Here is a 24,272-nt window from a genome sequence, read left to right as displayed (position 1 = left end):
GCAGGGGACACACAGGGACTTAGCCATGGGGAAGCCCCCCCCCCCCCCCCCCCCCCATTGCCAAACATTTATGGCAGTGGCAGCAAGTGGTTGTAGTACTAACTCACCTTCCGGGCACCATGTGATGATCTGCTGCTCACTACTTCCTGATTAGCGGAAGTAATGAGTGGCACTGGAAACAGAGCAGCCTGACAGCATGCGATCATCACATGGAGCTTGGAAGGTGAGTTTGTCCTACAACCACTTACTACTACTTCCACTGCCATAAATGTTTGGCAATCTAAGTGATTAGATCCAGCTCAAAGGTCAGGACTAATATTAGTCAAGGCCTGAAAACAGACAGAATAGCAGCAGCAGGGCAGCGAATGGTGACAAATGGAAGGCACGGCATGAGGAGGAAGAGGTAAGTATGTAATATTTATTTGCAAGTATCATGTATTTATTTTAAATCATTTTACTCGGTTCAGGTTTTAAATAGAAAATAAAACCATGGAATATCTAAAAAATCATCAATCATCCCATCAGTTTATTTTCACCTTGGGTTCACCTTAAAGGACATCTGAGACTAAACAATGAAGTGAAATGCAATACCTGCTTTTGTTAGTTATGTCCTCGCTGTCAGTTCCTCTCAGAAGCTCACCATTTTTTTCTACAGGGGCGTAACAATAGACCCTGCAAGGGATGCAACTGCAAGGGGGCCCTGTCCTGAGAGACTGACAACTAAGGGCAAGGAAAGAAAGAAACTGGGGGATCTCCAACTCTTGATAAAGCGGCGTAATAGCCGCGGAACCGGTGGAGACATCCGCCTGGGGTCCCTTCTCTTCTTGCTGGCCTGATGTTGCGCTCTTGTCTGGATAAGTATATTGCTCCTGTGTACACTCTGTTACTTGCGTAGTATGCAGTATCATAGTCATACTTTGGGAATGTGTGTTTCAGCCTCACAGGTTTAATTGTGTATTCACTCATGATGGTTTTGATCATATTGCATCTTGTTTATATTTTGCATCATATTGATAGCACTATGTGTGTTTATTATTAGTAATTGTCACTAGGGCATTTTTGCACTTTATCACTTGTATGCTCGCAATTTACTGAACCCGGGTTCAAGCCCAGCGGGTGGCTCTTTTGTGAGCACCCCTGGGGTCATTTAATGATTGCCAAGTATATATATATATATATATATACAGAATTACTGAGCGCTTTATATTCTAATGTTTACTAATGATACAGGCGGCACATATATACACTTATACACTCATATTGAATAAAATTGCACATATTGTTGAAGACTATATATGTGTGGTGCTGTTTTCTAAAGGGCCTAGTTCTCCTGTCCCTATGAGATGCCCAAAGTAAGTAAAACTCATGTTTTTTTTTTTTACAGTTAAGGTTCCCTTTAAGGGCTCGTTCACACTTGAGTGGGAATCGCTCGATTCCAGCTCACCGCAAACCGCTAGCGGTTTTTTAAAAACGCTAGCCATTTAATCCTACGACAGTGTTCTCCGGCGTTTTGCGATTAGCGTTAACCGCAAACTCGTTACATACAGCTTTTTGCTGGCGATTCCTGAGTGATCACGATTAGCATGTGTAGAAATGCTAATCGCGATCACTCCCAAAACGCTAGTGTTCAGTGATTTTTTCCACGTTAGTCGCGGAAAAATTGCTCCAGCAAACCACTAGCAGTAATTGCTAGCATTTTACGATTGTAGGTGTGCACGGGGCCTTACAGTGTGCTGACATGGAAGCTGTTATGGGGTAAGGGCCACTTTCAAAATGGAGGACAGAGAATTCCTTTGATCACAGTGAACAAACAGGATGCAGGAGAGGAGAAAGAGATTAATGAGTAAACTACACGGGAGGTAAGACATGTGTATGTTTATTTTGTGTATATTCATTTTGTGTATGTTTATTTTGACTTTTAGTTTTCAGTGCAGGTTTGCTTCAAACATTTACAATGTAGATAGGTTTTGTCTATGCACAATGGCAGCCTATTAACCACTTCAGCCTACAGTGTTGTTCACCTTATGCATCCAAGCAACTTTCACCTCCCATACATTCGCCAATAACTTTATCACTACTTATCACAATGAAATGATATATATCTTGTTTTTCCACCACCATTTAGGCTTTCTTTGGGTGGTACATTTTGCTTAGAATTATTTTATTCTAAATCCAATTTAACAGGAAGATTAAGAAAGAAATGGAAAAAATTCATTATTTCTCAGTTTTTGGCCATTATAGTTTGAAATTAATACATGCTACCATAATTAAAACCCATGTATTGTATTTGCCCATTTGTCCCGGTTATTACACCGTTTGAATTATGTCCCTATCACAATTTATGGCACCGATATTTTATTTGGAAATAAAATATTTGTGTCCATCACTATTTACAAGCTTATAATGTAAAAAATTATATTAATATACTCTCTTGACATGCATATTCAAAAAGTTCAGACCCCTAGGTAACTATTTTTTTTTTTTGTAATTTTTTTTATAAAACATTTTATTTGGGTAATTTTTGTTGTGGGAGGTAAACAGCTAATTTTAAATGTAATATAATGTATTTATTTAATAAAAAAATGTATGTGGGTGTAGTTTTACTATTTGGCCACAAGATGGCCACAGTCAAAAAGTTCTGGAAGCAAACGATTTCACTTCCAGGAAGCATTAGGACGACAGGAAACTTTTTTTTTCCTGCAGAAAGACCGCAGCCTCTGATAAGAGGCTGTCGATTTTTCTGCAGGGGACTTTATTTCCATTAATTGATCCCGGGGCTCACGGCAGACGGCGAGAGCGCATGCAGGGTGCAGTGGCAGCAGCAGAGTCTATTTGGGCGGATATATCTGTCCAGTTAGACTTAAGTGGTTAAAGTGTACCAGAGATGACATGTGACATGGTGAGATAGACATGTCTATATACAGTGGAAAGCATACAGACACTTACCAGTACGGTGTGCTCCTTTTCTTTTTTCCCTGCCAGAAAGAGTTTATAATTATGTATGGAACTGACAGTTTTTCGCCAGTCAGGACTCAGTCGGCTCACTGATAACAAATTACAGCTATAAAACACTTTCCTAAGCAGATACCTGGGCTTTTTACTTTATTCAAATGTCAGAAACAGGTGATTAGTGCACATTTTATTTTCACAGGAGTACTCCAAAGTGATAGCCCTTAGTGGTAGAGGCTATCACTAGATAGAGAGTGGTCGTACAGGCAAGGTCGATGACAGATCGGTCAAACAGTAATACAGAATCGTGAGGCAAGAGTCTATAGTCAGGCAGAGGTCGGCAGCAGATCAGATAAGCGAAAGTACAGAATTGTGAGGCAGGTATCAAAGTCTATAGTCAGGCAGAGGTCGGCAGGAGATCAGATAAGCGAAGGTACAGAATCGTGAGGCAAGAGAATAATCAGAGGTTCAGGCAAGAGGTCATACACAATAACAATCAATATAATAATATTACAACAATAATAATATAATCCTAAGCTAAGTGTGAATCCCGGGGTCCTGCCGGATCAAACACACACGGATCTAACTAAGGTCTGAGCGCTAGCACCGAAGTATTCGCAACAACAGACAAGGAGCAATTGACATCTCCAAGCTTAAATACAGAAAGCAATTTCAAAGTAGCCACACAGAGGGCCGGACCGATCAGCAGTGTGTGATTGGCAGACAGGTGTCAGCTGACCGCAAGATCAGCTGACCAGTTTCAAGTTATAAAGGTCCTGCCGTCCCGTGCACGAGCGTGCAGTCCTTATGACATGTGCAGGGGAGAGATCCGTCCGCTCTGAGCCCAGCAAGGATGCCTGCGATGGCGTGGCGGCGGAATCCGTGACATCAGACGCGGAAGCGGCGCCCGCGCTGCAGTCCACAGCGGAGGTAAGACCGCTCCCACTGACATTATGTATTTTCACTCTGGGACTCTTGAGACACTGCAGTTGAGCAGAGATTATGAAACAATAAATTTGCTTTGTAAATGTTTATACATAAAATAAAACACTGAGATATCTAAAAGAGTCATTTTTAGGAGTAAGAGAGTAACCAAGCAGCTCAGGGTGACCCAAACTACTAGGAATGTATAGGGGGATAAAAGGAACCAAAAAGCCCTCCTACTAAAAAAGCAAAGCTTGGTGTAATTGCCTTCTTAAAACAGAAGGAAATTTGCAATAATTCAGTTATAAGTGAACATTTGTGGTTACCCACAATGCCCTACTGAATATGCAAATTATCCCTTTTTGCCCTTGTGAAGCCAAGCAAGCATCCAGAAGAACCGCTGGTTTATAGCAAGCCTATAGCTTTAAGTTTTACACAGCCATATCAAACCCACATGTAGACAGCCTGTTTCGGACTTTTGGTCCTCATCAGTCCTCATTAGGAGTAAGAGGACAGATCCAATTTTTTATCTCAGTTTATTTTCGTCTCTCGCTCACTTTAAGTGTCCGAGAGTTAATTATTAACGTTTGACTTTTTTTCTCTCTCCCCTGCCCTCAGAAGTTGTATTCTGCCAAGAAAACTTGTATGGCTGGAATTTACTTATCAGTGAGGTTTACTATATTCTTGACAAGGTATAAGCTGCCACTTGCATGCCTGAAAATTAACTCCTACATGCATCAAAAGAAAAGACTCAAAACATCCTGGTTAATGTGTTATTGCACTGTACCTACACGTTTCTCATCATGTCACGTTGCCTCAGAAAGACTTTAAGGTGTCCAATAAATGGTAAAATATTTTCCTCAGATGCAATCTTTTGATCAGATTTTTATGATCAAATTGTACAGAAAACCATGCAGTATGAGGAGAACAATCAAAGTGAAACGATTCTGTGGTTGATTGTAATACAGAATTTGGTCAATTCGGAATGTTGAATTTTACGTATGGAAGGGGAGGGAGGATTCATATTACTGGTGACACAGAGGGTCAAATAGGGTGAAAATTGTGCGCAGGGATGTTGCTCAACACCAGTCTGCAGAGGAAAGATCAAGCAATAATTCATCACCTATTATTGGTAATATTGGAGGAGCATGTGACTAAAGGGGGCCAATACACTAGGCGACCAACCAACCAATCAACCATCCAATTCGATTATTATAATCAAATTGGATGAAAATTGGTGCTGCCAAGTGCATGCCCGACCGACAAAGCGACCAATTTCGGGACTGAAATTGGCTGCACAGTCGATCGCACATGTTGAAAAATTTCGGGCCGAGGTTGGTTGGTTGGGTGGGTGCGCGACGGTACGGCGGCCGATTTGCGAACGAGCGACAAGACGACGAAACCTCTGCCGCTGCAATGTATAAATTTATGCAGTGTGTAGTGCATTTATACATTACCTGTCCTGTTGCATTATACATTACCTGTCCGGTGTCAGCCTCCGCGCGGTTTCCGTCCATATCCGGGTTCCGCATACACGCCGCTAGCGTGTATGCAGCTGTTACCCGGCGAGATGGACGGACACCATGCGGAAGCTGCTACAGGACAGGTAATGTATAAATGCACTACATTACATACATTTATACATTGTGGGGCAGCGGCGGGTTGGGCAGGGGCGGCTCAGCTGATTCCCTGATGATTTCATGCTGAAATCGGACAGGAATCGGCCTGTAGTGTATGGGCAGATTCGATTAGAGATAAATTTGTCTCTAATCAGATTCGATTAGAGATAAATTTGTCTCTTGGTCGAATCTGCCCATACACGTTCTAATGTATGGGCACCTTTAAATAGAATTTTGCATAATTAGCAGATCACAATCATCACTACTCAGTTTACCACGATTGAAATAGGGCCCCTTTTTTACATTTGAACACCCCTCACATAAAGGGACTCAGAGCTCACTAATAAAAAATACAATGTTTTCATACATACTGGAGGTTCCTCCAGCCCCATCCGCTTGGATCACTCCCACGCCGCCCTCCTCCGCACTTCCATCATTCGGAGCCAGTCTGACGTAAGGGAAATGCGCCCTCTAAGTATCTCTCCAGCAACTGCTGGAGATATGCAAAGAGCGCACTTTTCTGCGTAGACTGGAGCCGACTGATGGAAGTGCTGGGACCCGGTACCGGAGCTGCAGACATCGGAGGACGATGGCGTGGGAGTGATCTGAGCGTATAGGGCTGGAGGAAGCCCCAGGTACAGGCCCAGATTTATATCACAGGAGCCTATAGGCACAGACGTCCTGGCACCTTAGACTTCATCCACCGTGAACCTTTAAAACCAACACCAAACCGAACCGCAAATGTGCTGGTTAGCCCAGCTTTTCACCTCTGCCCTACTTGCCTTGCCCATCATAGGTAGCTACAGGTGTCCCTTAGTAATAGGTAACCAGAAATACCCTTGACATTAAGTAGTTAGAGGTGCTTCCAAATATTAGGTAGCTAGAGGAACCTCAGTGTTAAGTAGCTAGAGGTGCCCCTGACTGAAGGGAGATCTTGTCAGTGGAATGCCAGAGAGTTGGGTGAGTAATCTTATTTACACTCTCATCAGGACTCTGCATAGGGAAGGAGGGAGGTATAGGGTGGGTGGGGGGGGGGGGGGAGGGAGCCACCTTTTCATCATCAGGCGCTTGTAGGCATTGCCTACAGTGGCTTATGGTAAATCCGGCCCTGCCCAGCTATATATAAATTTTTGTTTTAGAGAGCTCTAGTACCTAGGTTCTCAACATGTGGTACGCGTACCCCAGGGGGTACTTCTGATGGTTCCAGGGGGTACTCGGCTTGATAAACTTTACCAATAATAACAAATTTTGAGTTTAAGAAAATGATAAATCTTATTTAAACAATACCAAATGAATATTTTTGCTAATTAAAAGCAATAGTAAATGCTTGGAAAGTGTTTATAACCAATTTGCATGTACTACGATCAAATATATATTTGTCAAGGGGTACTTGTGATAATGTTTACTATGCTAGGGGGTACTAGGTGAGTACAGGGTTTTAAAAGGGGTACATACCAGTAAAATGTTGAGAAACACTGCTCTAGTACACTTTAAGGATCTTCTGCACAGCCCTGGTGGCGTAGCGGTTAGCACTCTCACCTTGCAGTGCTGGGTCCCCCCTTTAATGTCAGTCAGAGCACTATTCTCCCTGCGTTTGCGTGGGTTTCCTCTGGGAACTCCAGTTTCCTCCCACATCCCCAAAACATACAGATACAGTAAGTTAATTGGCTTCCCCCTAAAAATGAGCTCCTCTGAGGGACAGTTAGTGACAAGAAGAGTATGTACTCTGTAAAGCGCTGCAGAAGATGTTGCCGGCGCTATACTATATAAATACAGAATAATAATAAAAAGTTAACTTAGTTCAAGCTGCTGAGATTTAATATAAGTTTATATCGTGATTTTCTTTCTAGAAATCCAGAACTTTCCCCCTACATCTCTTCTGCCTTCCCCTTATTACACATTCTCCCCAAAGCGTTCAGTGACACAGGATGCTTCACTTGCGTGGAGATGAAGTGGTTATATTGCGTTTGGCTGATCAGGATATGAGCACAGTCTGAAACTATGTCATCTCCCTGTCTGTGCCAATCTGCAGCCCCCATCCTAGAGGAAGAGGAACTGCTGGCACATGCAGCCTTCCCACCAGCCTCTGGCCTGAGGGGAGAGGAGGGTGCCGTGCTGGCCAGAAGGGGGCAGCCCTGGCACTGACCCAGGCTGGGTGTGCGATCACTAGCTGCCTGCCAGCCGCTGGGAGGGATCCGCTCCATTGACACTGCTGCTTGCTCCGCGCTCCCTGCCATTCACCAACGCGCAGTCTACGCAACCTACGCAGCAGCCGCCGGAGAGAAAGTGCAGCATCCCCTGCGCAAGAGGCGTACCTCGGCCCCCGAAAAAGACACCCCCTTGTCTCCAAGCTGGTCTCCAGGAACATCTTATAAACAACATGGCGTCTATGGGACTACTATAGCTCCTTTCATGGGCAGGGAAGAGCAGCTCCATGCCGCAGGGGGAGAGCTGAGAGTCTGTGCGGAGGGATGGAGGGCTCTGCAGTTCACCTGCCGCTGCTAGCCCCGATGGACTGGCCAGTGGCTCGCCTAGCAGGAGGCACAGCCACTCTGCTGCAGCTGCTGCTGTGAGATCCTCAGCCTCCTCCTCCTCCTGGCGCTCTGATGAGGATGTCTGTGCAGAGCTCCCCGTCCGCCGGATCTGACAGCCAGATGGGAGAGGAGCAGCAGCAGGGATCCCAAGAGGAGAGATCCAGAGACAAGCTGCCTCCCATCCTGTGTGCAGCCAGTGCATCCTCTGGGGTAACTATCATCACTTATCTCTCACTTATTGCCCTGTGCTCATCCACTCTGCAGCATCCCTCATCCTTACCTATCAGGAGGACCTGTGCACAGAAAGTCTGCCCTGCCTGGAGCAGATCTCCTTCTATAGCTACTACTTACTGTTATTGCTGTTATGCCAAATTGTGTTGCAACCTGTTCGCTGGTACACACATCTAATTGTGCATTGGTCAATTTGACCACTTCTAAACTTCTTGCTCCTATATAGTATGAAAGTGTACCTATACAATCTGTGCATCCATTTCCATAGAATTAAAACCTATTGACTTTGTACTACATGGAGGCAGTAAGATTGGGCAATCAAAATTGCTTGTGTATGCACCTTTACTGGTCTGTTTTCTAGAGAATAGCGAGACCAGGATGGCTGTGATTGACAGATTGGTGAACAGAGTGCTGCATTGTCATTACAAGCTGTCCCTCCTGCAGCCTGTATCTGTATAAGCCATGTAAATCTCATACAAATCACAGGAATATCATCTACACACAACTTTATTGTTGCAGAATTCTCAGGTTTAGTGGTTGGTCCTGCACTCTTTTTTTAAATCAATGGCTGATCTCAGATCTGAATAAATTGTGTTGATGAAATGAGATTTGAGATAGGTCTCTGAATGACTACTATGGCTGTTATTGACAATCTCTTTCCCACCTTATTGTATTAAAATTAGCAGAAACACCATAAGGTGCTTTACATCAGATACCGTTTGTTATAATTCTAGCTTTGGTTTAGCTGCATGTGCTGTTTGCATAGCTTTATAATTACATCCATAAAGTGAGATTTTGTGTAACTGACGATTTGCTATTTATATTTATATATTTTTATTAACACCAAATTGTTTATTAGTAAATCAAGAGGCATTTTTTGAGCATTGTTATAGTCTTAAGTTTCAGCCTAATTTCACTTCCAAAAGTGCTAGCCTATAAAGTATTAGCATCCTAATCCCTGTAAAATCTGGATTTGTTTCTCTGCAGTGCTGCACTGTGACTTTAAATACCATTTTTAAAGTGCAACTGAACTCAAAACTTCCTCTATGCAACAGCATAATGACCTTTAAAGAAAAACATATCTTTGTTACAGCTGATACAAATCCTGCAGTGTGTTTACTTCCTTATTTCATGGAAGTAGACATATTTACAAAGTAGCTGCTCTGCCATGGCTGACACAGCTGAATAGATCAAATTACAACTTTTCATGAGTCACTGATGAGGGGGAATTAGACAAACTCTTTAAAAATATACAGGGTGCATTTCTCTGTTTTCCTTCTGTCCTGTGTAAGAGTTCAGGTCCACTTTAAAACAATGTTTGTCAACAGTATTGCAGCATGTACCCCCCTTTATGAAAGACCACATTTTCCAAGTATCCCCTTACTGTGGGTAAATGGTAATATCCCCCTCTAGTACCTCTTGACATCTGTGTATTTCTTTGCAGTATAAGTATAAATATTTGCAAACTTTTCTCACTGCTTTTGGTGAAATAGAAATGTATTTAGGGTGGTTGATGTATGATTTAGCATTTTTTTATTTGAAAAGCAACTATAATTTCTTGACTGTGACAAGGTTGAGTACCTACTGAGCCTCATCTAAGTACCGCAGGGGTGCAACTACCCTATGAGGAGAGCCTACGCTTCAGAGGCACAGAAATCCACCAGTATTTAATTTGTGCTGAGAATTTTGGCTTTCACTTGAGGCATTCATGGTGTGTTCAGATGGCATCAGAAATGGCTGTTGGGTTTACAGTGTAGCTTTTGGCTCCACGGGCCAGGGGTGATTTCATCGCTTCCCGTTACTGTTGACATTCCCTAAGCTTTGGTGTTATTTTGAAGACTCACAACATTATGACTTGGATGACAAATTGCCCAAGTACAGCCTTATATAATAGGTTAGATGTTTTAGTCAGTGGCTGCAAAGGAAGTGACTGAAGCCAGAATGTTATAACTTTATTATTCTAGTCTGTGAAACTGGAAAAGCACAGTGATTGGCTGTGTAGACTGATAAGCCAAATAATATAATTTTTTTAAATACTCTGTTATATTGTTTTATAGCAATAGAAAGACTGATACAGCGTTAACAATACATATTATTATTTAGGATTTATAGCGCTAACATCTTCCACAGTGCTGTACAGAGTATATTGTCTTGTGACTTAAAGAGACACTCCGACCAAGAATTGAACTATCCCAATCAGTAGCTGATACCCCCTTTTACATGAGAAATCTATTCCTTTTCACAAACAAACCATCAGTGGGCGCTGTATGGCTGATATTGTGGTGAAACCCCTCCCACAAGAAACTCTGAGGACCGTGGTACTACTGGCAGTTTCCTGTCTGTGAACCTTGTTGCATTGTGAGAAATAGCTATTTACAGCTGTTTCCAGCTGCCAAAAAAGCATGCAGCAGCTACATCACCTGCCAACAGTAAAAATGTCACCATGTAATAAATGTCAGAATGTAAATCAGGGATTTAAAAGATTTTACAATGGGTAAAACACTGACTAAATCATTTATACATAATTATTGTAAAAATGAAGCAGTTATTACAGTATTTTCACTGGAGTTCCTCTTTAATGGTCCCTCAGAGGAGCTCACAACCCCTACCATTGTCATATGTCTATTAATGTATCATGCAGTGTACGTATCATAGTCTAGGGCCAATTTAAGAGTAAGCCAATTAACTTAAAGAGGAACTCCAGTGAAAATAAAGTCATAAAAAAGGGCTTTATTTTTACAATAATTATGTATAAATAATTTGGTCAGTGTTTTCCCATTGTAAAATCTTTCCTCTCCCTGATTTACATTCTGACATTTACCACACGGTGACATTTCTACTGCTGGAAGGTGATGTCAGTGGAAGGAGTTGCTGCTTGTTTTTTTTTTTGGCAGTTGAACCCAGCTGTAAACGTCTATTATTTCCCACAATGCAATGAGGTTCACAGACAGGAAACTGTAAGGACCATGGTCCTGACATCACACTGTGGAAGGGGTTTCACCACAATATCAGCCATGCAGAGCCCCCTGATGATCTGTCTGAGAAAAGCAATAGATTTCTCATGGGAAAGGGGGTATCAGCTACTGATTGGGATGAAGTTAAATTCTTGGGCACAGTTCCTCTTTAACTGTATGTTTGTGGGATGAAACCGGAGTGCCCAGATGAAACCCATGTAGACATGGGGAGAACATACAAACTCCATGCAGGCAGTGCCCTGGCCAGGGACCCAGCGCTCCAAGGCAAGAGCGCTTACCACAATGCCACTGTGCAAATATTATTCATTGTTAATAATAGGTCAACTGAATAAAGTTGCAGTTGTTGGTTGCTATGGGCTACTCCACACTTCAAGTCTTTTTTTTTTTTTTTAAAGAAGCTTGCTTGTGATGTGATTGTAACAACTACCAAAGACCCCTTTCTGTGAAGAGAATGGCTGCCGTTTGTTACAGCATGATCGCAGCTCCAGGGAGCATTGATGGGCCAGGCTTTCATTTGGTATCTAATCTGATGAGAAAGGACGTGGCGGTAATACAAATGAGACCAGTAGCGAGCAGGAGCAAACAGAAGCGGGCAGCATAAATCTACTCTTTACTGCCTCTCTGAGCTATTTATAGGTCACGGATTGTGCATCCTCGCTTTTCTGTGCCTCTGAATGGAGCTTGGAGATTAGATGCCTTCCAGCAGATGTGGGCACAGGGCTAGCAGCCTTTATGCCAACCAAATATTTTTATCAAGAGCTTGGTTGAGATATGGATAGCTGGATGCTTGAAAATCCAAAGGGTAATAGTGCAAACTCTTTTGTATGTAGTTAATTAGCTCTTCTGCTACAAAGAAGCAGCTGATGCCTGTAGGTAAATTATCAAAGACCAGGGCTAGGATAGCGATTAGATTGTGAGCTCCGCTGAGGGACAGTTGCTGACATAAATTGATGTGGTCTGTAAAGTGCTTCAGAAAGTGTCAACACTTATTAAACATGGTATAATAATATATTTTTATTAAAAGAACGCTTATTAATATTTTATGAAGATAATTAAAAAAAAACAAAAAAACTGATGAACTTAAAAGCAAAGGTGTTTTTTTTTTCGGGCTCATTTCCACTAGGGGCGAATCAGAGTAATTTCCAACAAGTAAATGCAGACAGGTAATTGCAGCCATTAAAATCAATAAGCTTCTTCCGAATTTGCATGTGGGGTAAAAAGGGACGGTTGGCAGCATTTTTTCGCATCACACATGCAGATCCCCATAGCCGTGGCTGAGCTAGATGTGGATGCATATTCGCATCAGAACAAGTGCCAGCGTGTGTCTCCGAGACGCACAACATTACATTTAAAATACATGTAAACATATACAAATAGGAAGTACATTTTTTCCAGAGTAAAATGAGCCATAAATTACTTTTCTCCTATGTTGCTGTCACTTACAGCAAGTAGTAGAAATCTGACAGAACCGACAGGTTTTGGACTACTAGCCCATGTCCTCATGGGGATTCTCATGATTTTGTTTAGTTTCGAAAGCACTAAGTGAAAGGCAGTTGCACCGCCTAACTGCCAAAAAAGGTGTACAGTGAGTACAGAGACAGGCCAGCATCTTTTTTTATAAATCTTTTTCAACTAGTGTCTTTATAAAGAATAAAGGCCATGTTGAGAATCCCCTGTGGAGAGATGGACTAGCCCAGTGATCTGCAAACTTGGCGCTCCAGCTGTTAAAGAACTACAAGTCCCACAATGCATTGCAGGAGTCTGACAGACAGCCGTGATTCATACAGGCAAATGCATTGTGGGACTTGTAGTTCCTTAACAGCTGGTGAGCCGAGTTTGCAGATCACTGGACTAGCCCGAAACCTGTCGGTTCTGTCAGATTTCTACTACATGCTGTAAGTGACAGCAACACCTGAGAGGAGTAATTCATGGCTCATTTTACTCTGGAAGAAATGCATTTCCTGTTTGTATATGTTTACACACCGCCTGCCGCCTCGCATCATCACGGCGGCAGGCGTGACAGTACTGCGCATGCGCTGTTTAAATCGTGCATGCGCCGTACTGTGATGAGGCGAGGCGGCCGACGTGGTGACGACTGACAAAACCTTTCAGGAAGAGGAGCCCAACACTCGGGCCCAGTGTCGCCTGGAGCCGCCGGGGAGCCATTTCTGACCAGGCCCTGGGAGACGAGCCAGATGGACGTCGAGGGGCCTCCCGACCTACGGTGGGCTGGAGAAAGCCCCAGGTAAGTTCAGATTTTGATTTTAATTACAGCTCGGAGTCCCTTTAAATGTTACGATTTTGGCGATTGTGGTCCTTTAACCTCCCTGGTGGTAAGCCCGAGCTGAGCTCGGGCTATGCCGCGCAGGAGGATTTCTCCGGCTCTATTGGGGCGATTCGCCCCATTCGAAGTGCTGTGCGCGCAGCCAGCACTTTGCTAGCCGCGCGCACAGCTTGATCGCCGCCGCTCTGCAGCAATCGCCCGCACGCAGCGGCGAAAGAGGGCCCCCCCGCCAGAGCCCTGCGCTGCCCGGACCAATGAGTTCCGGGCAGCGCTATGGGCTGGATCGTGTGCGCCTGACGTCAGGACGTCGGTTGACGTCCATGACGTCATTCCGATCGTCGCCATGGCGACAGGAGAAGCCAAACAGGGGAACGCGTTATATACGCGCTCCCCTGTTTGCTATTAGTGCCGGCGACGATCGCACTAGAGGGACACATGCGCCCTCTAGTGGTGTTTCATGTAGCTACAACTCTGGTAGCTTTACATGAAACAAAAAAAAAAAGTTTTTTAAAAAAAGGATTTTTTCCTATTTGAAAAAAAAAAATTAACCGCCAGGGAGGTTAAGCACACTTTATGTATATGAAATGTCTCTGGTCACCAATATACCTACATTATTTATTTTAACCCCATTTTAAAGGTACCATTATATCATGCCCAGCTTGTATATATGGTATTACTCTGCACTTATACTAATTGTTAACTAGCTACAGCGTGTGCCGACTTTCTCAACAATGTGCTTCAGAGATATTCCCGCTGCCTCTGAGGTGTTCTCCCTTTCATATTGCATTGTAAATGGTCTCACTGTACACCTTTGTCATCCCTGTATGGATTGGTTTCAAATTTCATCACACTTGGACCAGTATACTGAGGCATTTATAGAGAAATCTCCTATCATTGAGTGACTGCAGGAAAGACATGTCCCAAAAAATCAGTGTGCTATTTCCATGCGTACATCACATTGCTTTTCATGATGTCAGAGCGTAGAGAGACCTCTTTATTGCTCGGGTTGCATTGAATGGTGTCTTTTTGGTGGAAATTCTTTCCGAGGATTCTTATTGGTCTGGATGAACGGACCAATGGGCAACCCTCTATCATCGTATGGTATGCAGGCGCTACCACCAGGGACAAGTTCAGACTACAAAGATTAATTTATGAAACGGAAAGAATCATTGGCACACCCCTGCCACCACTCGACCGCATTCAGGCTTAGAACCAGGGCAAACAGGATCGTACAGGATTCCCCACCACCCCGGCAGCCGCTTGTTTAATCGCATGCGTTTAGGCCGCCACTACAGAACTATTCCCATCAAAACCTCCAGACACAAGAACTCACTCACCCCCCCCCCCCCCCCCCCCCAAGCAGTGCTTCTTCTGAACTCAAGCTCCTCACACAGCAAGGCCCCCAAGCGTGGATCTTGGTCCCCTTGTATTATTGTACACAGGCCACTATCGACATGTATGTTTTTAGTCTATGGCCTCAATTCACTAAGATCATGCTGGAGATAATAAGGCAAGAGTTAACTTACCATCACACAGTGAGAGAGTTATCTTATCTCCTAATTCCTTAAGTTACCCCCTCTGTTGTTAAGTTACATCCTCTGTAGTTATTTTCACACCCAGTTAATTAACAGCCTGTCTTTAATGTTAGAGCCTGTCTTTAATGTTAGAATTTTGGAGTTATTTTAAGGATTGAAGAGTTAACTTAAAGACAGAAGAGTAAACGTTAGGTTTGCCAGAGGTAAAATGTTTCCTGAATACTACATCCCTTGTCACCATGGTGATAACTATAGAAACGTTATTAAAAGACAGGAGATAAGCTTAGTGAATTCAGGCATGTGTCTTTTTCTTTACTTGGAAATGTATTTTTGCACTACACCTGCTTCTCATTGTATGTAAATTTGCACTAGGCCCAATTCCGGTGTGTACCACAAACCACTTCGAGTGTGGCAACTGCTACACTTGGCAAAATAAATATGAATATGATTCTGAAATTCAACGATGCTGATGTGGAGGCTTCTGTCGTGATCAGTTTTATGGAAGGGATGCAGCAATGTGGACAGGTAGCAGAGAGCGTTCAGTCACGATTTACCCCAGACACCACAGGATTACAAGGATTGCGACAGCTTGTATGATTTAGATTATGGTAGGAACATTGATAGAAACTTTTTTTTCTGGTATTTGTCTTTTTATTTAAGTTAAATAACTATATTAAACTTAAGCACTTAGTAGGCAAAAAGTGAAGTGTGGGGCTTGATATGATCACCTAAAGCAACACAAACTGCCCACCCGTATGCATAAATGTAGCATCCTAACCCATGTGCCAAAAGAAGAATTTTTTTTTATACCTGCACCCCCTACCAAAATCACAGGGGTTTGATCAGCCAACAGAGGGCGTTTTAATAATTAGTGTGCTGCCCCTGGTCACCCTTCCCTCAACCACCGCAGCACCTTCTACAGTACAGGTTTGACGTTGTCTATCCACACTTGTCATTACTGTATGCTATAGGCTGTGCAAAGGAAATAAACAGCAGATCAAACAAGGAGACAGGTGCACAGTACTTTTTCTTCACATGTGTTAAGCGTTTTGTTGTGCTCTGCACTGACCCTACTTGCTGCACGCCTCCTATATTGGACAGTGAGCCTATGTGAAGGTCTTTGTTCAAGAGTGGTGGGGATTTTTAGGAGAAACATTAAGTTATACATGCGACAGGTGCTTTTTGAGCGGAGCCCTCAAACCCCCAAGAGTAAGGCTGCTTACACACAGGGACGTTACAGGCGCACGTTAGTGCGCCTGTAACGCTCCCCCAACGCACAGCAATGTAACACAAGTGGGCTGTTCACACAGCCCACGTTGCGTTACATGTAACGCTGCACGTTCTCCCGAAAGTGCAGCATGCTACGGCGTTAGAGCGGCTATAGCCGCGTTAGACTGTTTGCACATGCTCAGTGGGGGGCAGAGAGGAGGCGGGGAGAGCCAGCTACAGTAGCCGCGCACATGGCTACTTAATATTCACTGCACTGGCGGCAGCTGATTGGCCGGCAGGACCACGTGATGCGGAGTGTCTCGCTCCGCATCACGTGGTCCCGCCGGCCAATCAGCGCCACTCTGGGAGACCTTATAGGGATTGAGCCGCCTAACGCGGCTCACTCTACCGTCCTATCTTGCAGCACCATACGTTGTGTTAGGTGCACGTTATGCAACCTTAACGTGGCACCTAACGCAACGTCTTGGTGTGCAAGTAGCCTAAGCATTTGAGTGCCGGACTACGTTTGTTTGCTACAGTGTACTAGTTTTAATAATTAAGGCAGATTTTTTTTTTTTCATTGAATGAGGCCCACGGTGAAAAAACATCCCATGGTAGAGAATGGTTTTCGATCAGGGCTTACGTGTTTTGCCTCATCTGACTGGTTCCACGCTTGCTGTGGATTCGATTCAAACCACAGAAGCAAAACGATTGACATGCCAACTAGACACACAGCAAGACAATTACGCCCAGTTCACATCTGCGTTTTTTTTGCGGAGCCGGCCATACGGATCCAGCCATCAGGATCAGGTAAAAACTGTCAGTTTTTACAGGTAGTGTGCTGTAAACTGTCAGTTTTCTATTGTTCCTATGTAGCTGCAAAACCTTCCGTTTCCGTTCCGCTGAGCGAAACGGTCCAGAAAATTGGGTCGTGCTGCTTTTTTTTTGTCCGTTTCGCGGAACGGACAAAGGAACCGTATGACCGGTTCCGTTGGCAAAAGCTAATGTGCTTTAAGATCCATCATAGTTCTGTGCAGATTTCCTGTAAGGGCTCATTTCCACTATAGCGAATCTGCATGCGTTGTCCGCATGCGGATTCGCACAGCCAATACAAGTGGATGGGCCTGTTTCCACTTGTGCGTTGTGCTGAGCGTTTTTGTGTGCGGGGAAAATCTGCACGGCAGAGCCGTCAGAATTCGCTCCCCGCACACCGCTAAGCGAATCGCATACAATGTATCTTAATAGGGAAATCGCATGCGGGTTTGGCATGCGTTTTCCCCCGCGATTTCGCATGCGATTTCGCATAGGAGGTAATGTTAATTTACACAGGCAGTGACATGGTTAAAATCGCCCACCTACGACCCTATGCGAAATCGCATGCGAAATCACGGGAAAAAAACGCATGCAAAATCGTACCCCTATGCGATTGTCTGCGGCGATTTCCCGGCGATTCCGCATCGCACAAGTGGAAATGCAGCATAAATGAGGCTGATGTTTACTGATTGGTTAGTATCACATTGTAGCCAAAGTCTATTTGTTGCATCATTCTAGGAAATGCAGCACAGTAACTGAACTAAAAAGAAACTGTTGAGATACTTAATTGCATGTGTAGTACTACTGAAGGTAAATAGAGCTCTCTGGCAGTGCAATATTTTTCATTTTCAGTTTAAAAGTTGGATAATCCAGAGGCGTCCATGATCTTATGCCTGCATGATCCTTCATTGGGGCCGCCGTCCACCCAATTGAACTAGTCGGCCCAAGATTTCCCAGCACGTCCGATCAATACATCCGACCAATTTCGGTCTGATATCGACTGCATCGTCAATCGGGCATGCTCTTGGCGGCACTGAATTTCATCTGGTTTGATTATAATTATCAAATCAGATGGTTGATTGGCTGCCAAGTCAAGCTATCTACAGGCACTTTTAGTGATAAGACTACAAGACTAGATCTGTAAAGCGCTGTGGAAAATGTTGGCACTAAATAAATACTAACTATTAATAATAGACTGTAGGAGATCTCCCCCTAGCAACTCCCCTTAACCATAAATGGATCCACAAGAACCCAGGTAGAGTCATTCAAGGTTCTAAAATGGGACAACAATACTGCCGCTATCGTCAAGAAAGCACAACAGAGGATGTACCACCTACAGAAGCTGAAAAAGTTTGGCCTACCACAAAATTGAATGGTGCAGTTGTATACTGCAATCATCGAATGCACCATGACCTCATCTATGACTGTATGGTTCGGCTCTTGCTCAGCATTAGAAAAAGGGGAGGCTGCAGCAAATCATAAGATCAGCGGAAAGGATGATTGGCTGTAGGTTACCGTCCCTGCAGGATCTTTACGCTAGCAGGTGCAGAAAGAGAGCAACCAAAATTGCCTCTGACCCCTCCCACCCAGCTCACTCCATCTTCCAGCGCATGCCTTCAGGAGTAAGATTCCGGTCAATCGCAACTAAAACGGCTAGACACAGAAACAGCTTTTTTCCTCAGGCGGCAGCCATGCTTAATGCAGAACCATGCTAGAGCTGCTAGGACTTGAAAGTAACCACCACAGAACTGAAAATGAACACTTCTCACCCTGCTCACTACCACCATAACTTACATACTGTCCTTGACTTGTAATATACAAAGGGCCTGATTCACAAAGCAGCGATAACCCAGTTAACACGCCTAAAAGACTTTAGGCGTGATACCCTTTGCACTGAGTTTAGGCGTGATAAAGGGCTTTTCACAGGCGTGCAAACGCTTTGCACAGCTTTGTGAATCAGGCCCACTGTATGTCCTTGTATTGTTTTTGTTTGTGTTTGTTAACCAAATGCGGACCGACGCAGTTTAAATCTACGTCGGGTGGGTGGCGCTGCGGTTCTGACCGGACGTAAGCTCTACGTCCCATTCACCGCGTGACCCCGCCCGTTCCAGCCGCTTTCTACCCGCCGCAATGTGCTGCACTGCCACCTCTGACGGCAGAGCACTGTGAGCCGGACAGGAGCAGTTTTCATTGGCTCCTGGCCCTGTCATTACTGTAAGCCAATCCCATTGGCTTACATTGAGTGACAGGGTCAGGAGCCAATGAAAGCAGCTCCTGACCGGCGCACAGCGCTCTGCCGTCATAGAGACGGCAGAGAGAGCAGCCTGCGGCGTGGACAGAGCGGCGTGACCAGCGGGAACAACGGATTATTGCGGCGATTCGTCGGGATGCGGCGTTTTAGCGTACCAGCAGCCTCTGGTCCTTAAGGGGGGCAGAGGCTGCTGGTACCGAAGTGGTTAAGCAACTGCCAAGACAGATTCCTTATAAGTGCAAACTTGGCGAAATGAATGGATTCAGATTCTGATAATGATAATAAAGCCATTACCACTATTCTTTCTTTATACAGTGTGACGAGAAGAGTTTGCGGTCTGGGGACCACAGATTACTGAGCCGCAGTGTGACTGCATTGGGGCAATGGCTGAATAGTTAGAAAGTGAAGCGTGTTTTCTTTAGACTTGCCGAGTGTAGTAGAGAAGTTACGATGTGTTTCTATAGGGAGCAGTGATGGAATTCTGCCGCAGTCACTGCTTGATTAATGGCCTTAGCTCATCACCCCAGCATGAAATGTGCCACAGACAAGCTGGAAAAACAAACTATAGAATATAAATGTTATTAGCTAGCGTATACATAAACATTCAGTTGCCACACCAACCCCTCTTTCTGCTGTAGCAACATTTGCGAGGCTGATTGAGATATTTTCTGAATATTTATAGTCTTTATCCAGTTTGTACAAGGGTATAACATTTAACTGGAAATAAAGGAAGAAACATTATTAGCCATTATTTGGGCTACTCAGCCAAAATATTCACAAAGTTTTTTCTTAGAGTGACACGGAAAGAGTTGTAAAAAGGCATGCACAAAGTGGGTAAGCCGCGCAGGAGGATTTCTCAGGCCTTGCTGGGCCGACCTGGATAATTTTTTTTTGCAACACGCAGCTAGCACTTTGCTTAATGCGCGCGATCTCCCGTAAACTGCTGCCCCAGGACTTTACGCCAATCGGCGTCAGCTGGTCCTGGGGCTGCTGCCGCGACCATGCCCATCGGCGTGACGCTGGCGGCAAGAGGTTAATCTGAGTGTAATGACTGTACAGTGTCACATTTCCATGAAATCCTCAAAAGTAACTGTCATTGGGTAAGTTCCTTGCTAAAGCCACACGAAAAAAGCTTGGTGAGAGCCAACAGAAGGCAATGATTCTGTTAGTTATAAAGTCATTTGCATTTTTATTTTATACTATTTTACTAGAACTGTTTTTGGATTGTGTAACAAATTAGCTGGTTTTCCATTCATTCTTATGGGGAAATTTGCTTTGATATAAGGCCCCATTCACACTTGCGGTTCGAGTCCGCAAGTGTCCGGGTTCCGGGGGCCGCAAAGAGACCGTACGGGTCTCTGCAGTGGCCACAAGTTGCCACCAGTTGCGGATCCGGAATGTATCAGTTCCGGCTACAATAAAGTAGCCGGAACTAGATACATTGCAGTGCCAGAAAGGCACCGCAAGCATGGGGGATACCGGCGTGTAGTCCGGGCCCCCCAAGTGGCATAGGACCGGTGCTGGAAGCATCCGGTCCTATTGCCAGTGTGATGAGAAAGATCCGTTTCTCATTGCACAGCATGGCCGCATGTTCGGGTTAGGATCCGGCCCGGGTGCGTGGGCCGGATGACCGGACCCGAAAAATAGCGCATGTTGGAAAACTGTCCAGAGTCCGGAACCGATCCGGCTCCGTTCTGTACGGAACGGACGCATGTGAACGTCCGCATAGACTTTGCATTGCTATGCGGAACGTACGTTCCATTTGTACAGTATACGGTCCGGATCCGATCAGGCGAATCAGGACAGCGAACGCTAATGTGAACCGGGCCTAAGAGTGCTTTGGTTTACAAGCATGTTTCCGGAACAAATTACACTCTCAAACCAAGGTTCCACTTGTAACTGCTTTTCAGTTTGAGCAGGGAATAACAGTTACCCATAGTAACAATTCTGGGTATCAGTTTAAAACAAACCACCAAGCCTTATTAAACTGGAGCCTGTCAATGTGTGGTTCCACCCCTTTTGCACCCCCTTTATTAAAATGAATTGCAAAAAAAAACAAACAAAAAAAAAACAAGCCCCATTTGTCCTCCACTCTCTCCTCTGTAGATTTTGTTGTTCTGCTCTGTATACTTTTTTCTTCTGTTACGCTATCTTCTAATGCAGAATTCTTTCTGCTTCTTTAAAGTGAGCCAAGCACGATTTTTAGCACCCAGGGCATCTCAATAGCAAAATAAAAATGCATGCTAACAATGTGGCTCATTATTAAAGCGGACCTGAACTCAGAACTTCCTCTCTGATCTAAAAGATATGCAACAGCATAATAACCTTTAAAGAAAAAAACGTTTATTTGTTACAGCTGATACAAATTCTGTAATACATTTGCAGTTTGTCTGCTCCCTGTTTTCATGGAAGCAGACATATTGCAAACATCCTGTGTTTACATATTAACGGCTCTGCCATGGCACGTGGCAAAGGAAATTCCTGAGCAGACACAGCTGAGAGTTCAAATTACAGTGGGTGGAATTAGCCAGGCTAAACTCTCTAAATACATACAGGGTGAATTTCTCTAGGTTTTCCTTCTGTCCTTTGCAAGAGCTTAGGCCCACTTAAAAAAAACAAAACAAACAAAAAAACTTCACATTTTACCTCCTTACATCTAAAAGTTTAGCAGAATATTTTATTACCCTACTTCTGGGGCCTGACGTAATTATTTTATTGCACACATTAGCAGAGAGCAAACAAAAGCTTTCATCAACAGCAGGGGAGGTGGGGGAGATATGACATGTTCTTCACAGAGTTTAGAAAAGTCACAGATGCTATCTTCATACCTTCTTTTGGATAAATAAATTCAGCTAGAAGGAGAGTGGGAACATGGCAGCTCCTATCGCTATTAGAAACCAGGAGAAACTGCAGGAGAACTAAAGTGGCGCTTGGTTCCCTTTAAAGCTTCATAAATTGCTCTGTCTTCTAGGTTCTACTTTTCTTCGAGTCTTCTTGCATTCTTTTCTTCTATAATGTTGATTGAAGCCATCCAATTCAACTTAAGTGGTAGGAAAATCAGTGTTTGTCCATTGAGCATTCCTATTGGTATGAAATAGCATTCAATTGGTCCATTCACAAGTCCACCACTGTCCTGCCCCCGGCTTTCCCCACCCTTTCCCTAGGATATTTTTCACGCATGTTTTTTTCTAGCCTTTTGTCTATAATAAAACAAAAGAGGAGGCTGGCTCCTCTGCTTTATAATGTCACAGGATCTGTCACATTGAATCTTTCCTTCTCTGTCATTTCACAGTGTGGCTCTGAACATTATTGAATCCAGACAAGACAACTCAGATTTCACATTAGCGGAGTTTAAAATAGCTAGAGCAATTAAAGAGCTTTGTCATTTTTTCCATCTGTGTGAGTATTTGATGGTTATTCATTGGGAATGGAGCCATCTCCAAGTACTAGTTCAGTAAGGGCCCTTTTCCACCTGCAATCGCTAGCGTTCATGCTGAACGCTAGCGATTGCTGAATCGCAAAACCGGCGATTCCCCCGACGTTTGCGGCCGCGATTTTGCTATGCTATGCACTGCATAGCAAAATCGCGGCAATTATCGCTCCGCCGCGCGTTCGCGTTCCCGACAAAAGCGAATCGCGGTAGTGGAAATGACCTACCGCGATTCCTATGTTAAAAAGCAAACCGTAGCGATTGTAAAATCGCTAGCGGTTTGCGGTTTTGCGATTCAGCCAGCGCAAACGCGCTGGTGGAAAAGGGCCCTTTTCCACCAGCGCGTTTGCGCTGGCTGAATCGCAAAACCGCAAACCGCTAGCGTCAGTATGTGGGCCCATTATCACAAAGGTTTACTTTTTTATAATCGCTGCCATTTGTAGCATGGTCACAGCATTTGCACTGTGTTTACCACTCATTTAAAAACAGGACTTTCTTTTTTGGAAGATGGGCAGAAAGCACCACAAGGTGCACAACGCAGAAAAACGACAAGCAAACAAGATGTAAAAAAAGAATGTTGAAACTGATCACTACAACAAGACACATGGGGGCCTGGTTCACTTTAGTGCGGTAAAGGTGGCATGTGCAAGGAGCACACGACAATTTTACCATCATTATTGCCGGAGGAGCACCACACGGTAACCCTTTAGCGTTGCGGGCACTACCGGGTTAACACCTACATTGCTATGGTGTTGTGTGGTGCTCCCGCACCATTTGTAATTGTAAAATTGCTGTGTACACCCTCTAATAAAGGAGTTGGTTCATATTTAGCTCTGATCACAGCCGATATTCTTCTTGGTGTGGACTCAAGATGCTGATACTGTTGCTGAGGAATGTTGGCCCATGCAGACATAATGGCAGCTCTATGTTGGGCCAGATTGGATGGTGGCGTTTCCAAGCTTTGAAGTGATCTTTAGGCTTTGTCCCACAAATGCTCAATAGGATTGATGTCAGTGGACTGAGCTGGCCATGGAAGCAGGTTAAACTCTGATTGATGTTCTTCAGACCAATTTAAGACCGATCTGAGCACGGTGACAAGAGCCCACAACACGCGTATTTTCCTATTTTTCTGTGATGCTGAAAGAACTCTTGATGATCTCCTGCTACTAAAGCCCATCTTTAGCAAAATTCATCTTGTTGTGCGTTGGGATATGCTTTGTGATGCATCCGCATTGAATTCAGCTGTAATTTTTATGTTGCCCTTCTGTTGCTGCAGACTAGGTGTGCTACTCTGCTTTCAACTCTCTCGTTCACCAGCCTTTTTCGACCAGAATAGTCCTTATCGCTTGAAGTTTGTTTGTTTTTTGCAACTGCCACTCTCTAAGCACCTGAGAGATAATGTTGGGTGAGAAAATCCTACCAGAGTTGTCGTTTCAGAGATGCTAGCACCAGCTCTTTTTGTTCTAAGTCACTTAAATCTTTTGTTTTACCCATTTTGACATTAGCATCAGATGGCGT

General features: G+C 44.1%; 1 protein-coding gene and 1 long non-coding RNA gene across 7 annotated transcripts in view; one reads left to right on the top strand and one right to left on the bottom strand.

Annotated features, from left to right (window-relative positions):
* Nucleotides 1-24,272, bottom strand: part of LOC137534238 (uncharacterized) — a 372,799-nt gene that overhangs the window by 107,094 nt on the left and 241,433 nt on the right. The window contains exon 5 of one of the 6 annotated variants that reach the window (XR_011024341.1): nt 2,947-2,975. The exons of the other annotated variants lie outside the window; for them this stretch is intronic. This is a non-coding gene — a long non-coding RNA (uncharacterized lncRNA). The remainder of the gene's footprint in view (nt 1-2,946; nt 2,976-24,272) is intronic. 6 annotated transcript variants of the gene reach the window in all.
* HECTD2 (HECT domain E3 ubiquitin protein ligase 2) overlaps nt 7,661-24,272 on the top strand; it is a 146,176-nt gene continuing 129,564 nt past the window's right edge. Inside the window, exon 1 of the mRNA XM_068255639.1 lies at nt 7,661-8,236. Within this exon, the coding sequence (XP_068111740.1) occupies nt 8,099-8,236 (138 nt within the window). The 5' untranslated portion in view covers nt 7,661-8,098. The remainder of the gene's footprint in view (nt 8,237-24,272) is intronic.

This window comes from Hyperolius riggenbachi, chromosome 10 (genome assembly GCF_040937935.1).
Source record: "Hyperolius riggenbachi isolate aHypRig1 chromosome 10, aHypRig1.pri, whole genome shotgun sequence".
Classification (NCBI taxonomy): Eukaryota; Metazoa; Chordata; class Amphibia; order Anura; family Hyperoliidae; genus Hyperolius; species Hyperolius riggenbachi.
Note: the sequence above shows the minus strand (reverse complement) of the source record. Positions and strands in the feature narration are given on the sequence as shown.